Consider the following 18,988-nt stretch of genomic DNA (forward strand, 5'->3'; position numbering starts at 1 on the left):
TAACATTTTCAGTTTAGAAAAAAATTGCGTAGTTTCTAAATTAAGCAAATGCGTAGCTCTCTAAAATAGTTTTAAGGAAAAGCATAATTTGAAATGTAACCTTTCAACAAATAAAATGAGAAAAGTAGAGGCAAATATTAAAAAAAAATAAAAATCTATCTTGTTGTGGGTGAGAAATGTAACCGCGATTTTATTGGCCACCAGCACGTATATCAAAACAAGCCCCTCCTCCTCGGAAGAAGGTGGATTACGGAAGTTCGTCCCTTAAAGCGGAAGTGAAGGCCAAAGCCCGTCGACAGGAGACGCTTGAGGCGGCTGGAGGGGAATTTTCTCTCAGTCTGACAGCCAGGGATTTGACAGAAAGAGAAAAGCGCCGCACTCGTATCTCAAGGTAACCTCTATCTGGTTTTGTATTAATATGTTTGTTGGAAGGTTATTGTTATCTGGTCGTGGTTTACTGATATAGAGGAACTGTCAAGACTGTTAGCCGATGCTCATGACGCTCCTGAGCCGCTCATCTGGATCTTTCCCTCAGCGACATAAAAAAGGAATAGTAATTCAGGCCTCTCTATCTATCTGTCATGCTCCGAATATCAATCTTTACGGCAAACGTCAGTTTAGTGGAGAAGGCTTCTATGGGTGTGTGTGTACACATGTAAATATGTGTGTTTGATCAGCAGCTCTGAAGTTTGACCATCTACAGCAGGGCTTCCTTGTCTTATCATTTGACCGTTGTGATGCAGCCCAACACGCATCTCTGTGGTGGCGCTGGCGCTAAACGCCGATTGTATTGCGATTAGTAAGGGTGATACTTATCCAAACGTCTACGTGTATTACATATTAACGTGTGTTTTTTTTAATCTCTTTTAAAAAGTTTTCTTTAGCTCTGCCCGTTTTTTTCTATATATATATTTTTTTTAAATGAGCAGTGTGGCTGGTTCACCGGCTTTGAGTTGAATGCTTGTGGTCAGAGCTCGTGGGAGGAGCAGATCAGAAGTGAAAGACATCGGACTTCATGAGGAAGTCAATAATGTGGCCTGAGGAGACTTGATTGACAGGTCAGCTAGATGAGTCATCACTTAAGATCGCACATGCATTGATATGAGCTTAGAGCTGTTTGATTGCAATGACAATATGCTTTTATGATAGCACTCCACCTCTTTAGATATGTGAAATTATGATTTGGTGAAATGCAAATTTGTTTCAGTTAATCATATCACCTGTCCAGACTTGTCTGTGTGTGTGTGTGTGTGTGTGTTTGTGTAAATATATGCATTATTGTCAATTATGAATTTTCACCTTTGATACTGAGAGGATTTCTTGTAAAACACACATTCACTGTTCTGTTGCACATAGTGACCTTTTGTTCTGCAGAAGCACTTGATGCACACATGACTTGTGAAACCTGCTGTCTTTAGCGCTGTTTTACAGTCTCGTAATGTCATTGTCTTTGAGATATTAGAATAGTATAGGGTTGCGCCTTATTTGTGGTTTGGTTGCTTCTCGTGTGTGAGGAGGATCTACTTATTGCTTAACATAACATGATGCGAATTAAAATAAAAAGAGACGTCATTACGATGCAAATGCATCTCAGTTGCTGTGTGTCGCTTTCTTGTTTTGGCTGTCACTGAAGGTGAGCAAACAGGAACAGAATATTACTTTCATCTCCTAGTTCTGCTCCGGAGAGCATAGTGGCTTTTCCCAGCATGCTTTGTAACTGCTTGAGGCATTTTAGGTAATCAAGAAGGCTGTTTTTGTGTTTATTCCATTAAAGCAATCAAGCTAAAATTTCTTTCCTCATTAGATTTAAAGGAGTGGTATAATGCCCTTTTCACAAGATGTAAAATAAGTCTCTGATGTCCTCAGAGTGTGTATGTGAAGTTTTATCTCAAAATACCCCACAGATATTTTTATATAGCATGTTAAAATTGTCACTTTTTGAGGGTGAGCAAAAACGCACCGTTTTGTGTCTGTTCCTTTAAATGCAAATGAGCTGCTGCTCCCGGCACAGAGGGCGGAGCTTCAACAGCTGCACTCACACAGACATGCACTGAACATTTCAAAAGCTTTTAGCCTTTTATGTTCAAACCAGATTCAGACAATGATGGAGACGAGACTCTAGAAGAAGTGACAACATGTAGAAGCAACAGGACGTTTCTGAATGGTTAGTTGATGAATTTATGTAGCTTATGTGTAGTTATCTTCTACTTATATTAGCATATTCTGTCTTGATCATCTATAAATCGTGTTCTGGGGGCGGGGTTTATGTAAATTCTTGGATTGGTGATGTCACTAACCCGGGAGGAATGTCGTGTAGTCTCTACCAGCCGTTTGTTGTAGTCCTTAAAAAGCAATTTCTTTAAAAGCAAATATCTCCCTTTGCTTTGAACTTTGAGCGTTGTAACTTTGCAGATGTTGTTTATGCTCAAACAAACAGCAACATTACACACTAACTAAAGTTAGAAAAGTGAAATCATAATCGACCACCCCTTTAAAGCAGCACTCAGTAGCTTCGGGATTTCTTCGCTGTATTCTCGCTTTTTGCTCGCAGGTTTCTCTCTAGAGCTCCCCCACAGCTTCGGAATAGATATTTGACAACACTGTTGTAAAAACTCGTTGGTGATTCTCAGACACCAGAGGCTATAGATCAACGACATCAAAGCAGGTGGGACATTCTTTAAAACGTCTTCTTCATTCGGGTTCGAACAGCATGAGGGAGCGCAATAATGACAGCATTTTAGCAGATTTCTTTTGGCCGTAAAGCAATTGTTTACATCGCGAGACCTGATATCACGCGAGACTTCCTGACGCGGCGGCCCGCCGGCTCAAAGTTGCAAGTGTGTATTTTCCGCTCACGGGCACCAGGGGGGTGCGAAACGACCACCATTCAACCCGAAATAAGTAATATAACCATTCCAATGACTCCGAAGCTGTTCAGTTAAGGTAAAAAAAGTTACTTAGTTCACCTTTAAATAGCCATTACTATGTTGTTCCTTTAACGGATGACTTTTATGTTGTTGTTATTGAGGGCTTTGAGAAACCAGGGTGTGATCAAGGTTGTTTTTTACCATTGAGTTTTTGTTTTCTCTTTCAATTTATGATTATGACTATCATAGCCAATTATATTGTTTTACAGAGGGTTCACTGGAAGCTGGCATGGTGTTCAATCACTAAAAAACAAACTAAAACACGCTTCACTGTTCACAAAATGAATAGGGACTTTTAAAATTGTGATTTACAAGAATAGTCTATACAATGACTATCATTTTTATTTGTGTTATCTTAAACTAAAGTATTTTATCAAGTGGAAATTGATCTTTGTGTGTGCAATGCAGTCTCTAAAGAACAACTGGTAAAAATCCATATCCCAGTATTCATGACGACCAGAAAGAAGTGTCTTAGGAATTCGTTCATTCATTTTTTTTTACTGAAATAAAGCTGAAATAGAATAAAATATTAGAAGACTTAACTAGTTTCAAAGTGTATATTTTTGAAAATGGTACTGTTATTGTGTAAACTTAAAATAAAGCAAATCTTATTTGTTCAGTCTATAGGCGAGTAGTGTTTATTTACAAAGTGACATCGCTAGCTACTGGCCTGGCATGAATAATACAGCGTTCTTAGTCGTTTTCTTATAGTTTTAGTCGTTGTCTGTAGTCGAAAAACGCAACTTCATCGTTGTTGTGTAAACATACCCTTAGTATTTAGGTCATGGTGAAAACCGGACACATACAGGAATGTTTATCACCACCAGGATATGTAGAAACATGTTTATTTAAAGTACAAACCAACTCAAATGTGTCTGAATAACCCAGATCTGCTGAACTGAAGATGAAATGTTTGATCTTGAAGCGACTCTAATGAACAGGAACAACTGGAGCACAAAGTAGATTGCATGCCTGCACAAACAGACAGAGAGATGGGAAAAAAGGCATTGTCTGATGGAGCAGACAAGATGCATATAATAGCATCTGTTAAGTTGTATTATTAATGAATGCAGCTGTTGAGCAGTTTGCCCTTCCAGGCGTTGAGGAGGGTGTGGATGCGTTGTTATCTGTGTGTTTGCTCTGCAAAATTGCAACAACTTCTTAGATAGATAGACAGACAGACCGTCCTTTCTAACACACCCTCTCAGACATTTGTTTAATGATCAGGCCGGCTCAGGCAGGCAGGCCATGTTGGTGATGCATGCGATTTTTCCTTCCAGCTGGTTTCCTGGAGAGCATTTCCTATTCCCACACTATTGTTGAGATCCCTCCCTCCCAGTGAACTGTGTTTGATGGGGGAGGGACAGTATTATTGCACTCCTTCTTGTTGGATTTAAAGGGTCTCACCACAGAACTGTATATTCAGCATGCGATTTTGCATAGATGGGAAATGAGCCATAGTGATTGGAATGCTGGTGCCAGCGATTCGGGCTGACATGTACGCACACGTTTCAACGCGGTGACCTTAGCGATAGATGACAGGAAGTGAAGCAGGTGTCTTAAACTACAATACCTGGAAATTACAGCAGTTCTCTGTGGAGTGCTTCTGTGGAATTTCATCATTGTCGTTGCCTGGTATTTGGTCACTCGGTTTCAGAACAGAGTGGCATTACGGTAAAATCCATCCTTCCGTGCTGGGTGTCTGATGTCATGAATGACATCTCTATTATTGATACTGTTGCAAGTTTTCATTACGATGTCTGTCCATCTGCTAATAAGATGCTTCAGTCCGTTGGTAAAAATCAGTAAGGCAGAACATATGAAAATCCCAAGTATCGTGATAGTATTGAATCGGGAGATAGGTGTGTCGTCGCTGCACTAATTCTGATCCTTCTTGCCCTCGTTTTGAGATTTTCTCTTTAAGTGTGATTTTACAGCTGAGTGAGATATTCCAGGTGCTTTTGCTGATGATTATAAAATTAAGGTTTTTATTTTATTTAGCATTTATTTGGACATTAAGTTTCCTAAAGAAGTCATTACACTATCATTAAGGAAGCATTTTAATAATATCTTTGGTTTAACATAAAAACTGTAAGAAAAACAAACAGTACAATAGTTGGTATGTTGGCTCTGTCTTCTGTCCAACAAATCAATTTAAAGATTCATTTGTGATTCATCACATAGATATGTTCATGGATGTCCCTGTGTGTTTTGTTTTTTTTCATATATTAAAATATTCTTGTATTTATATTGTGTAAATGTATTTTTTTTATTGTTATACTGGTGGAATATAAATGAAAATTATTAAATATCGTTTTTCTCCTTCATTCAGTGAAAAACAGTGGCCATGTTCACACAGCAGCAGAATACAGTTGTCAGTCCTGTTTTTGAGTCCTTAAAGTCATCATTTACCTCAAGTTGTTCCAAAGCTGTATGAATTTCAGTTGATGGGCCCCATTGATTTCCATAATATGGAAAAAAAAAAATACTATGGAAGTCAATGGGGTCCATCAACAGTTTGGTTACCCTTTTTTTGTGTGTGTGTGTTCAGCAGAAGAAAGAAATTCATACAGGTTTAGAACAACCTTTTTTGTGTGTTTTGTGTTTTACGTGTGTCTCAAAAATGCTCCTCTCTCCACCCAGATATAAAAGCTGCTGTCTGTTAATGAAGATTTGATGGATGAACTCGCGGCTCAATTGGACTCTTGTCGTGTCAAAAGTGATAATTTTTTTCAGTTTTATGGGCGTCGCCATTTTTGATATTACTTCAGTCACTGTTACTATAGTTACTGGTAAGAAAATACTGTCTTGACTCCCATTGCACATTCACACAGAAAGTATTTGAGATGCTACTATGGATGCATAGTAAATTATAGGCTGATAGCTCAAGACAACATAGGCTACTTGCATGTTGCATGCTTTGAATGTTGCTTTACACTCAACTGAAAATCTTTTTGATATACAACTGTCAAGGGTTATCATAAATGTTAAGCTTCAGATGCTTTAACAGTTGTTTTCTCAAGCAATGCTTTAGAACATTGGTCAAATTAAGTGACATTTCAACTGCAAGGTCCAACTAAAGTAATGTTATACTTAGTTTTTGCAATTTGTAGTTTTGAATGTACCATTCCAAAGGTAAGTGCACTAAATAAAACAGAGACAAAACGCTAGAAAATTGATTCATTTAATTTTGTTTTTATTTGGCACTGTCAAATTTCAAATTTTCTTTCATTGATATCATGCATGGGAGTACCAAATTAAGGGCCTTGGCACCTAGGGCAAATAAAAACCTCACTGTATAATATTGTATAAGACCACATTTAAAAGTAGTAGCCTATGTTTTGTTTAAACTTTTTTTTTTTTTTTTTTTTTAAACCATGAGGAACCTTTCCAGATTTGTTTCAATTCATACAAGGTTTTAAAAATTTCCTTATCTTTATTGGCAGCCAAAATTACAAATTCAACAAAGATGGAATTTGTATTAACCTGGAACCTGTATTAACTGATGGAAACCTGTATTAACTGCACCTGTTTGAACTCGTTACCTGTATAAAAGACACCTGTCCACACACTCAATCAAACAGACTCCAACCTCTCCACAATGGCCAAGACCAGAGAGCAGTGTAAGGACATCAGGGATAAAATTGTAGACCTGCACAAGGCTGGGATGGGCTACAGGACAATAGGCAAGCAGCTTGGTGAGAAGGCAACAACTGTTGGCGCAATTATTAGAAAACGGAAGAAGTTCAAGATGACGGTCAATCTCCCTCGGTCTGGGGCACCATGCAAGATCTCACCTCGTGGGGCATCAATGATCATGAGGAAGGTGAGGGATCAGCCCAGAACTACACGGCAGGACCTGGTCAATGACCTGAAGAGAGCTGGGACCACAGTCTCAAAGAAGACCATTAGTAACACACTACGCCGTCATGGATTAAAATCCTGCAGCACACGCAAGGTCCCCCTGCTCAAGCCAGCGCATGTCCAGGCCCGTCTGAAGTTTGCCAATGACCATCTGGATGATCCAGAGGAGGAATGGGAGAAGGTCATGTGGTCTGATGAGACAAAAATAGAGATTTTTGGTCTAAACTCCACTCGCCGTGTTTGGGGGAAGAAGGATGAGTACAACTCCAAGAACACCATCCCAACCGTGAAGCATGGAGGTGGAAACATCATTCTTTGGGGATGCTTTTCTGCAAAGGGGACAGGACGACTGCACCGTATTGAGGGGAGGATGGATGAGGCCATGTATCGCGAGATCTTGGCCAACAACCTCCTTCCCTCAGTAAGAGCATTGAAGATGGGTCGTGGCTGGGTCTTCCAGCATGACAACGACCTGAAACACACAGCCAGGGCAACTAAGGAGTGGCTCCGTAAGAAGCATCTCAAGGTCCTGGAGTGGCCTAGCCAGTCTCCAGACCTGAACCCAATAGAAAATCTTTGGAGGGAGCTGAAAGTCCGTATTGCCCAGCGACAGCCCCGAAACCTGAAGGATCTGGAGAAGGTCTGTATGGAGGAGTGGGCCAAAATCCCTGCTGCAGTGTGTGCAAACCTGGTCAAGAACTACAGGAAACGTATGATCTCTGTAATTGCAAACAAAGGTTTCTGTACCAAATATTAAGTTCTGCTTTTCTGATGTATCAAATACTTATGTCATGCAATAAAAGGCTAATTAATTACTTAAAAATCATACAATGTGATTTTCTGGATCACTCACAGTTTAAGTGTACCTATGATAAAAATTACAGACTTCTACATGCTTTGTAAGTGGGAAAACCTGCAAAATCGGCAGTGTATCAAATACTTGTTCTCCCCACTGTATGTTGAGGCAGATGTTTTTGTTTAAGCTCATTCATTAACTCAATTTTATAGCAAGGTAAATTGTCTCAAAATTACATATTTTATTCATATTCATCTGTAAAAATGAGAATGTCAGACAAGAGAAAAACATGGGGTCAAGGACAAAATTAATACAGCAGGACTAATAAAGTATTTACTATATGATTCAAATATGTATTTATAAATATACCTTTCCTTAATTTTTTGGTATGCGTTCTACACAATTGTGTTTTTGTTCACTTGTTTACAAAATCATTACATAAGAATGATAACATTACTAAGCATTGCTAGAGAAAACAACTGTTAATGCATCTGAAGGCTAACATTTATGATGACCTTTGATAAAGTAAAAGGTTATGTATCAAAAAGATTTTCAGTTGAGTCAGTATGAAGAAACATTCAAAGGATGCAACATGCAACTCCAAGTTCTTATGTTGTCTTGAGCTATCAGCCTATAATTTAAAGGCTATTTTAATAATATGCCATCTTTGGGAGACAGAACAACAACAAAAAAACACAAGGATATATTTGTAAATATTTATTTAATCAGCAATCATACACATTTAAAAAGCTTAAAGGTCCCGTTCTTCGTGATCCCATGTTTCAAACATTAGTGAGTGTGTTATGTTGTTGTTAGAGTATAAATAATATCTGTAAAATTATTAAGCTCAAAGTTCAATGCCAAGCGAGATATTTTATTTAACAGAAGTCGCCTACATCGAACTACATACGTTTGGACTACATCCCTCTACTTCCTTCTTTAATGACGTCAGTAGAACAGTTTTTTGACTAACCTCCGCCCACAGGAATGCTCCCTCAACTCTACCGAAATTCGTTTATGTACTTGCGCACTTCTTATAACTTACTGTGTTTACTCAGCTCTTACGGTGATTTTCTGAAGTAAAACTGACGCTTCATCTTTTGTGTGATGTACAATAAACTTTATTAAACTCATCAGTATATGTTTGATTATCATTCGGACCTGGTCCGAAACAGCAGACTTGTAGGCTATTAATAAATAATGGATACATACAAGCAGATGACAAATACGTTATAATAAAACCGTAATTAAACTACTAAACTATACCTGTTTCATCTCCCTAAAGCACTCTGACTCTGAAGGCATTATTGTCCGACTCAAAATGAACACCGTTACTGAGAGTTTCTGATATTATCATCATTCCGTGAGATGAAATTGTCCTGAGAGACTGAGCGCGAGCTCATGAAGCTCCGCCCCCTGGGTCGTCCAGCAGCAGCTTATTTGCATTTAAAGGGCACACACTAAAATAGCACGTTTTTCTGAGCCCCAAAAAATGACAATTTAAACATGCTGTAAAAAATGATCTGTTGGGTATTTTGAGCTGAAACTTCACATACACACTCTGGGGACATCAGAGACTTATTTTACATCTTGTGAAAAGGGGCATAATACGGGACCTTTAATCTCAGTCATTCATGAGAAACGAACAGTTCTAGCCTATATCATAGAATGTTAACAACAACTAATCTGGGAGAAATTTGGAGAAATATTCCTTTATTGTCGGTCTTCCTACGGGATCAGGTCTGTAATAGTTCAGGTAAACTCAGAGTACTGAGAAACACATGCTACAAAACGATGAATTATTTATAAAATATATACAAGTAGTTTAAGCTTAACATCGTTTCAAATTTATTACCTGTTTGAAATGAATAATCCATAAAACAAAACGCGGTCTGAGGCGCTCATGCTAATCATTTCTGTTCCACTCGCTTGTATTGGTCGCCCCGCCCACACTATGGTCTCGTGAATATTCATGGTAGCTCCACCCATTGGAAGCAAATATTTCAGGAACCGAATATATTGTAACAACGGCAAAGAATGGCAGTATCGGAGCCGATACCGATATGGAGTATCGGATCGGTGCATCCCTAGTTTTTAGCGGCATTCAGTATGGGATTTGAGTCTAAGTAGTCTATTTCGAATAGATCACATATACAGACTCCGGAGGTCGACTAGTCGGTTAAAAAAATTCCATTTAGGCCTAATCGTTAATGAAATTATTAGTTGCGCACATCCCTAGACGCTATTGTAAGTTGCTGTTTGAACGGGACATTTCGAGAGCCACACAGTCTGTTAGTAAAATGTGTTGTCAATCCCAAAAACTGACAATGTGAACGTAGCTAGTATGTAAAACAAGACTTAAAAATCTTGAACTAGATTTTTGCTGTATCTTGTACTGAATTTAACTTTAAACATCTTGAATCTGATTAGCTACAATAGATGTTTGAAAAAGAAACCACAAATATTTGAGCGAGATAATCATATTCAGACAGCCTATTTCATCTTTTTTAGCTGTATAGTCAAGCCAACCCTTTGTGCCATACTGTTTCTATTTATGGTCCACTTTCTGTGCAACACATGTTGAATGGCATGAGAAGATGTGGTTTGCAGAAATTTGTGTGTGAGTGATTCTAAACCTCCGTCACATGCTCTGGATTAGACTGAACCTCAAGACCTGACGCTGGCAGTGACATCTCGCTGCCCATAATCACTTCATTGGCCTTTTCTTGCAGTTATTAACAGGAGAGACGGGCCTTTGACCTTTCTTTTAATGCTGCTTAAATGAAAATATTTTGTTTTTTGTGATAGCCCAGGCTTCAATACCTGAATATTCTCCTACAGAGGAAGGAGGTCTGTCCATCCAGTTATTGATATCCATCTTCTCTTCTCTCCTCTTTTGCTGCCAATTACTGTGTCTGCTGCAGCAGAAAGAATATCTGAATCCATCTTTGACAAGCTGAAATAATGACCTCAGACTGAGTTGCTGTTATTTCTTCTTTCTGTGTCTCTGTCTTGCAATAATCACATTCATTTTCTCTCACCTTTATTTGCTCAGTTGTTTTAGTGATCTACTTTCGCTCTGCTGTCTGTATTTGGTGACAGAGAATTTTTTTTTCTTTTTTTTAATGAACAGTATGTAACACTACCCAGTTAGGACAAAAATAAAGGTTTCAAAAGTTGAATATATGAGTTTTTCCCCCAGTAGCCATTTTATTTATCCATCTGAAAGCATAAAGAAAATGTTACGCCACAGTCCACAATTCATTTGGCCCCAAGCTGAGCTGAGTGTTGGTCTGTGTGGCGCTTCAAATAACAAAATATAGGTTACACAAAAAAACCCCAAAAAACACAGCAGGTCCTGACCTGTTTTCAGCACCTTTTCCGTCAATACAGTGCAGATAATTTTGGATCACTGATAAGTGAAGGTTATTTAAATTGGGTAACTATTTTAGTGTATGTGTGAAATGACACCTAGCGTGTTTTTGTATGGATGCTTTTAACTGTAATTGCGGCGCAGTGTGGGTGGAATCTGTAAACGGGATTGTTTTGTTGTAGTGAGTTTTATTGGAGCACTATGGGGAGGCTGGTTAATGGTTAGTGCACTGGAATGGTGTGATAGCTGTTAACGACCTGTAATGAGTCTGTCCACTCAACTTTGGAGCGTCACAGTCAAGTGTTTTGTAATATGGCCAATTATATCTGGTCATTAATGCGTTTTGTTGATCAACTTCCTTTCTCCTTTTTCCTCTAGGTTTATTCATCCAATTGGAACCATCTCTCCATCTTTTTCTCACTTTCTCTCCTGATTTTTCTCTCTCTCTCTGTCTCTCTCGACCCTGTCCTCCCCGGAGCCTCGTTGATCCTGGTTTAGGACCCCTGTCATATCCAGTGAGGACCCCTCTTAGATCCAGTCAGCCCTCTCCTCTCCTGTTGTCCGGCCTGTTGGCATGGCGGGGCGAGGTGGACCAGCGCGGACCAACGGTGCCGCCCCCGTCGGGAACAAAATCTGCCAGTTTAAACTGGTCTTGCTGGGAGAGTCTGCCGTGGGCAAGTCCAGCCTGGTGCTCCGTTTCGTCAAAGGCCAGTTCCACGAGTACCAGGAGAGCACTATTGGAGGTGAGCCAGAGCGGGTTTATGTCCAAGCTTATTCTTTCTAGGAATGGAGGATTTTTGAATATATATTCGCATTACAAGAATGCTCATTGGCCCGAAACTCCTCACTAGTTACTGTATTCAGCTATGACATGAACAGAGGTCACATTAGACTTCCGCATTGTCTGTAATTTTGACAGACAGGGTTGTAAAAATTCCATCATAATCTATATTACCCGTCTGTTTAATTTTCATATTTTAATGATAATAAGCAATAAGCTCTGTTATTGTTCACATTTCCATTTTTCCTTTAAATTTACAGGACAAGCATATAGGCTAGATTATGCATTTATTTATATATGAAGAGAAAGTTGAAAGGAGACTGTCGGTCACTTTTCAGGTTTCATCATGAATGTTTGTCCAATAAATCACAATAAGCTTTGTTACTTTTGATATGAAACAAAGTCTCATCTTTCAAATTCTGTCCATTTTAACACAAAACTCAAGAGATCACTGTAGCGCCTTAGTTTGAGAGTAGCGGAGCACGAGTGAACGCAATCATCCCTTCATCTTTTATTACGTTACAGAATGAAAATAAACATGAATGAACATCAGAAAATATGTTGAAACATACAGTCCAACTTAGAAATCCATATCATGTATCTCATGTGATCGCTCAATCAGTGTTTCAACCGCAGAAAGACGTCAATAAAACAGCTTGTAAACAATGTCACATAACTCAGAAAAGCCATTAATTCGTTGACCATTAACTTTATAGTCAGCAAGAGTGCACTCGCCACCAAGTGGTCAGGGGTGAGAATTACAGAATTACAGTTACATATTACAAAAGATAGGCTTTCAGATTTTTCCATCACTGCTAAAAAAAAAAAAAAATCTGTCAATGATGGACATTTTTCGGTTAATGTGACCTCTGGGCATGAAAACCGGCAAACATGGAAAAATATTAGGGATACACAATATATCGGTACCTAATCGGTTGACAGAAGAGTCAACAGCATTCATGTGCATATTTCAAAATAAAAGTCTTGCATCAGAAAAACATTTAGAAATATTTTTTGTTGTTGTTGTTTGACTACACACTCAAACCCACCACTTGAGAAACACTGGTCTAGAAATTTCTCAAATAAATTTGTGCAAGAAACTTTGATTTAACATGAATGACTTCAGGGGGAATATGCTGTCAAACTGTTGAATATGTCTCCTGTAAAAGATTAGCTACGGGATAATATTTTATAATACAACATACTAGTAGTGAGATCATGTTGAACGCTCTGCGTATATGAGGTTGTGTGGCTTGTGTTGATCTGTGGTGAGAGGGCTGGGCTTGGTCTGAACCAGACAAGCTGGTTCTAACTCGCTAATCACATGACTACCACATGAGTTATACTGGAGTACTAAACAGACACGCAGTTATGCATGTGCACATATCTGATCTCCTAACCAAACACGTGTGTGCTGTATACAGCTTGAAATGGTATTCATTTTAAATATAGATTTATGTTCTGAATTACATGGACAGAGAAAGGAGTTAGAGAAACGACCAGAAGGAAAGGGAAACGGTCAACAATGGGATTTCCTGAGTGTGTGTGCTATTGTGTCCCTCCAAGTTGTCAGTGTTTTAGGGAAACTGAAAGCTAAATTTGATCATGGACATTCGTGGATTTGTTCCATTTAAGGCTCAGTCTTGTATTTAGCAAGAGATTCTAGAATAAATTCAGACACAAGGAAAGAGAAGTGCTGGGAGTGACATTTGGTACGGGCAGGATACCGCATGCTTGCACAAGGCTGACAATAAGGAAATTCTCAGCACTTTTTTGTCCTCCTACATGTTTTCCTTCAATGCCATCATCCTGTCGTCAGTGAGCAGGTCAAGGATCACAGCACTCGCAGTGCTTTGGAGAAATTAATGTGAGCTACAAACATGTGACCATTGTACCTGACTCAGCAAAAAGTTTGAAGTGCAAGGGATTAGAAATATGGATGGTCTTTCTTATTCTGCACTTCTGCACACTTTCTGTGTATGCGTCATTTTATTGTGTATTGTAAAATCTAAATTTTCTGAACAATTTTTGAATGCTTGCCTTTTGATTCTTTGAATAAAAAGTTCAAAAGAACAGCATTTATTTGAAATAGAAATCTCTTGCAAATATGAGCCGGGACTCGAACTCTGGTCACCCAAAGCACAATCGCGCTGCCCACGTGGCTATCGGCTCCAGCAACACTAAAGTTTTTGTCCTAAGCATCTATGATGAGAGGCAGAACATTTTGTCAAATCCTGCTCCACATAACTGTGTACATAAAATGTTAAATACCTTTTGAATGGCCTGATCATGATGATGCATGTTTCTCATTCTTCCTCTCTACAAATGTCCAGCACTTAAATAGCTAAGCCGTGAGGAAGTGCTAAAACGATCATTTTGATTGTACAGACTGATACACATTACTGAAATGTCACAAAGATTTCTGTTTTTCTTTCCCTTCTAGCTGCTTTCCTCACACAGACAGTCTGCCTGGATGATACAACAGTGAAGTTTGAGATTTGGGACACGGCCGGACAGGAGCGATATCACAGCCTGGCCCCTATGTATTACAGAGGAGCCCAGGCGGCCATCGTCGTCTACGATATTACTAACACAGTGAGTGCCTGTGATTATGAAATCAAGACCTTTAAGTCAGAGTTGCATCAGACAGGTGTCTTGTACAGCCAGTCGTTCACCAGCTGAGAGTTGCGTGGCACCTCAGTTGCAATCTGACTTTGTCAGTTGTGCTTTGGCTCTAATAAAGGCTGACATCACAGCGTTGTGCTCAGCAGAAGGGTAAGGTCTGAATAATAAGGTTTCACCTGACTGACTGCCGGGTTTAATTATTATTCTGTAGGATACAGTCAGACCTTTGCTCAAAGTCAAGTAACAATCACAATGGGTTCCTGTTGGCAACCTTAAAGCTAATCAAGCTTTTAATGTTGATTACAGTATATCTCTATGTGGTGTTTTTAAAATGCTTTAAGACAAACCATGTGTAAATTCAACACCATTGCTGAGGATTTTCTCCTTAAAACTGCAGTGAACCAATACTGTCTCAAAAACGCAGTTTGAAATCGCTGGTGTTTCTGACGTCACAAAGTACCTTGTAACCAATCAGGTCAACGTGTGATCGTTAACGAGTGGATCTCTGAGCTGACGTGAGTGAGTGGAGGCGGGTCTAATTTACATATTCATAGAATCGTGTATACTAAATGAGGCATGGGTGCAGCGTTACATTCAAGCTATTTTAAGGCATGATGAATTTTTTTTCAAGGATAAAACATTTAAATGTGTCATGGTGATCAAAGATGAGTTTTAAGGGATAAAATTATTGAATACAGGGGGATTTTAAGCTAATGTATGTAGTATATGTATGGCTTTTTGTTGTTAATGAAACTTAAAATACAGCCTTTTTTATTTATTTGTAATATGTAAAATGTATTTTCTTTAAAAAATAAACAGGAATATGCATGTTTTAAAAAATAGGATATCAGTTCATTATAAATATATGACAAAGCTGAATTTTCAGCATCATTACTCCAGTCTTCAGTGTCACATGATCCTTCTAATATGCCGATTTGCTGCTAAAGAAACAATTCTTATTAATGTTTAAGTATAAATTTTATCTATTAAAGTTATTCTGCTTAATATTTTTGTTCATCTTACTTTTTTTCAGGATTCTGTGATGAATAGAATGTTCAAAAGAACAGCATTTATTTGAAATGGGAAACCTTTGTAACATTATACAGTCAGTTTCAATCAAATGAATGCATCCTTGCTGAATAAAAGTATTAATTTCGTTAAAAAAAAAAAAAAAAAAATACTGACCCCAAACCTTTGTGTGCTATATATATATATATATATATATATATATATATATATATATATATATATATATATATATATATATATATATATATATATATATTATCATTTGACATGCTCTATTAAATAGACATTACATTGTTGCAAGCAGGTAAAGCATTGAATATGCATTCCCATCATGCTTTGCATTTAGACAGCAAGTTACGAGTTTGTGTCAGGGCAGGGGCTTAGTTAAATACATTAAAATGATTAAGTGCAGTAAATGAAAACATTAAATTGACATCCCCACAAGTCATGCATGATTCTGTATGTGCTCAAATCCAATCGAACAAGTTCAAGAACCATAGCAGTTCACTTCAGAGGCTTCTGTTGATCTACACCAGGAGTGTCAAACTCAGTTCCTGGAGGGCCACAACCCTGCAGAGTTTAGCTTCAGCCCTAATTAAACACACCTGATCCAGTTAATCAAGGTCTTCAGGATTACTAGAAGCTTCCAGGCAGGTGTTTTTGGAGCTGGTTGGAGCTCAACTCTGCAGGACAGTGGCCCTCCAGGAACTGAGTTTGACACCCCTGATCTACACTATGACTGGTCCTTAACTTTTCATTCTTTTTTTTCTTTTTTTTCTCTCTTCTGTTTTAGGACACATTCACTAGAGCAAAGAACTGGGTGAAGGAGTTGCAGCGTCAGGCGAGTCCAAATATCGTCATAGCTTTGGCTGGCAACAAGGCAGACCTGGCCAACAAGAGAGCCGTTGACTTTCAGGTAAGTTTACACGAACGCAAAACAACCTCTGTAAATCTGCTTCCAAATGTTTTTAACTCATCTGCGTGCTTTCTTTAAGGAGGCGCAGGCATACGCAGACGACAACAGCCTACTCTTCATGGAAACGTCTGCGAAGACCGCTATGAACGTGAACGAGATCTTCATGGCTATTGGTACGATCTCATCTCTGTTGTTGATTCTCTCCGAGCACAGAGCAAAACACAGCAACATGACACCAGTTTCACCTGCCGCTAGACACCACACCTAATCATTCAAATACTGCTGTTGATTTAATTCAGATCAAAGCAACCTAGTATGTTTATGAAGAAATGTTTTCCTTCTCTTTTCCTTCTGTAGCCAAGAAGCTTCCGAAGAACGAACCGCAGGGTGGGGCGGGCAGTGGCGGACGGGCCAGAGGAGGGGTCGACTTACAGGAGACAGCACCTCAGGGCAGGAGCGGCCAGTGCTGTGGAGGCGGCAACTAACCATTGGACCAATCAGCTGGCAGATGCACACAAGGACTGATACAGACACACAACACAGTATGAATCCATAGTGTGAGATCCATTCACTTATGACCCAGCTCTAAACTATGGCCAGTTAGAGCTTCAGAACTGGAAACAGGCCATTGATACCCTTGTAAATCAACACATTAATGTTTCGACCATTTATCCCTCCTAAGAACACGACATGCAAACATTCACACACACACACACACACACACACACACACACAGAAGCTATGACATGTCTCTGCCACCTATGAGTTATTTGATTTGTCTTATATAGTTTTGACAAAACAAAAAAGAGACACATGTGATCCGATCTAACCAATCGAACTTAAAACAAAAGAAATTCCAGACTGCTGCTGGTGGAAAAACAAGTTGTCTCTCCCTTGTATTTCCTATGCTCTCATTTGCTCATTTGTATAAAAAAATCTAGTGGTGACGTCACTATTTAATTGCGCTCTCCCTTTTGGTGGATGCATACTGCCAGTATTGAGTTACATCTCATCTTTCCCCTGCTCTCCTTGATCACATCCCTCCTTTGTCGGAGAGAGGAAAGATTGGAGAATGAGAAAAGAGGCTATTTTCCATCTATGTCAGGCTGTTCTGTAGATCCTGTATTATTTCTCTTGTATTAGTCTCTCAGGCGTCCACTACTCCAGCACAAATGAAACCAGTATATGATTTGATAGGCTAGACTTTTTTTCTAATCATTTACATATATCTACTTGTATATCTCGATGCATTAACAGGTGGTATAACTCCAATGTGTTTTTCTTTTTCTCTTTTTTTGCATTAATGAAATGTTTTTGAAATCATTCAGACAAATGAGAAAATACATATGAATTACACAAGGCAAAATCAGCCTCCTCTGACCAAAATCCCAAATATTTACGAGGGAAAACAAAAAGATAATGTTGCTGTTCCTGTACTTTTTTTTTCTTTTCCTGTGAAAATGTCCCCAATCATTAGCTATTTCAATTCAGCACTTTTGTAAGAATTTACTTGTTTTTGTTCTTAAGAGTGCACTGGGTATTTCTTTGTCCTCTGACAACATGTCATTTTTTGTCAATATTGTTCCCTCCTGTTTTATGTCGAAGGACGTCTATTTCAACCGGCATTTTCAGCATCACTTGTGACATATCACAAGCACAACACATGTGAACAGTGACCCAGAAGTCTCCAGCAGGGTCTGAGGAACGAGGGATGCAATGGACAAAGGCAAATAAATGGAAAAACACAAACCTAGTAGAACTTGTAATTTTACCAATAAAGGAGGGGAAGGTATACATTCTGTCTGTTGTGCTGTTATTTCTAAACGTAGGTGGTGATTTGGAGGTGTTTTCTTATTCCTGCACCCAAATAAGGTTGGGAACAGAACTGGTCCTTCATTTCTCACCATTACTAAATTACAGCATTTTTTTTTTGCTGCTGTGGAGGGAGCATCATGGGTAGAGGTTTACTCTGTGTTTGTTGTGCTGGCAGTCTTTTTGAACTTGACACCAACTGCAGTAGTTTTGAGCCACTGATGCTATTCACAATCAATCATGATTAATTTAATCCATGAATGAAAGTGTCTAATAACAGGGTGGTTACTGAGATTAGGCAAATAGTATTTGACTGGTCATGTGATCTCAACATGAGAGGACCCTCTCCATGTACAATTAAACAGCTTTTATAAGATTGCAGATATGATTGAATTCTTGTTCTCATCTGAGTGGTTTGATTTTATATGTCAGTTTCAAAATGACTATGCATTTATTTGGGTGTGCACCTTTAAGGCTCATCATGAGACTTAAATCTGGCTGGTAGTTAAAAATACACACGAGTTTTCTTTTTATCAATGATATTTGATCTAAATAAATTAATGAAATAACCAATTTTTAGTTTGTAAGGCCTAGAGCAGTAAATTATAACTGGCCCGGAACCATCACAAATTTACATTTGTTTACCTTTTGTTATTTTTCTAAAATAATAATAATAATAACCAGTCAGCTAATATATTAAGCTGACTAGTTTTGAAAAATATTAAAATGCATTTTGCTACAAGAATAGTTTATACAACTATCCCCTGGTTTAACAGACAAGTGGGCTCAAGATAGTCTCAGACTAAAGTGCATGTTTGAACTGAAAGCAACTTGCACTGGCGTGTCTTAAAATATGTCAGTGCCA

General features: G+C 38.6%; 1 protein-coding gene across 1 annotated transcript; it reads left to right on the forward strand.

The window, feature by feature from the left end:
• Nucleotides 1-244: 244 nt before the first annotated feature.
• On the forward strand, nucleotides 245-18,105 carry rab5c (RAB5C, member RAS oncogene family). The gene is made up of 6 exons (XM_084110374.1): nucleotides 245-391; nucleotides 11,339-11,703; nucleotides 14,185-14,336; nucleotides 16,189-16,311; nucleotides 16,391-16,484; nucleotides 16,669-18,105. The coding sequence occupies exons 2-6, from the start codon at nucleotides 11,535-11,537 to the stop codon at nucleotides 16,794-16,796; spliced, it is 666 nt and encodes a 221-aa protein (XP_083966500.1). The 5' UTR covers nucleotides 245-391; nucleotides 11,339-11,534; the 3' UTR covers nucleotides 16,797-18,105.
• Nucleotides 18,106-18,988: the final 883 nt, after the last annotated feature.

The sequence above is a fragment of the Abramis brama genome (assembly GCF_963993115.1).
Source record: "Abramis brama genome assembly, chromosome: 1".
Lineage (NCBI taxonomy): Eukaryota > Metazoa > Chordata > Actinopteri > Cypriniformes > Leuciscidae > Abramis > Abramis brama.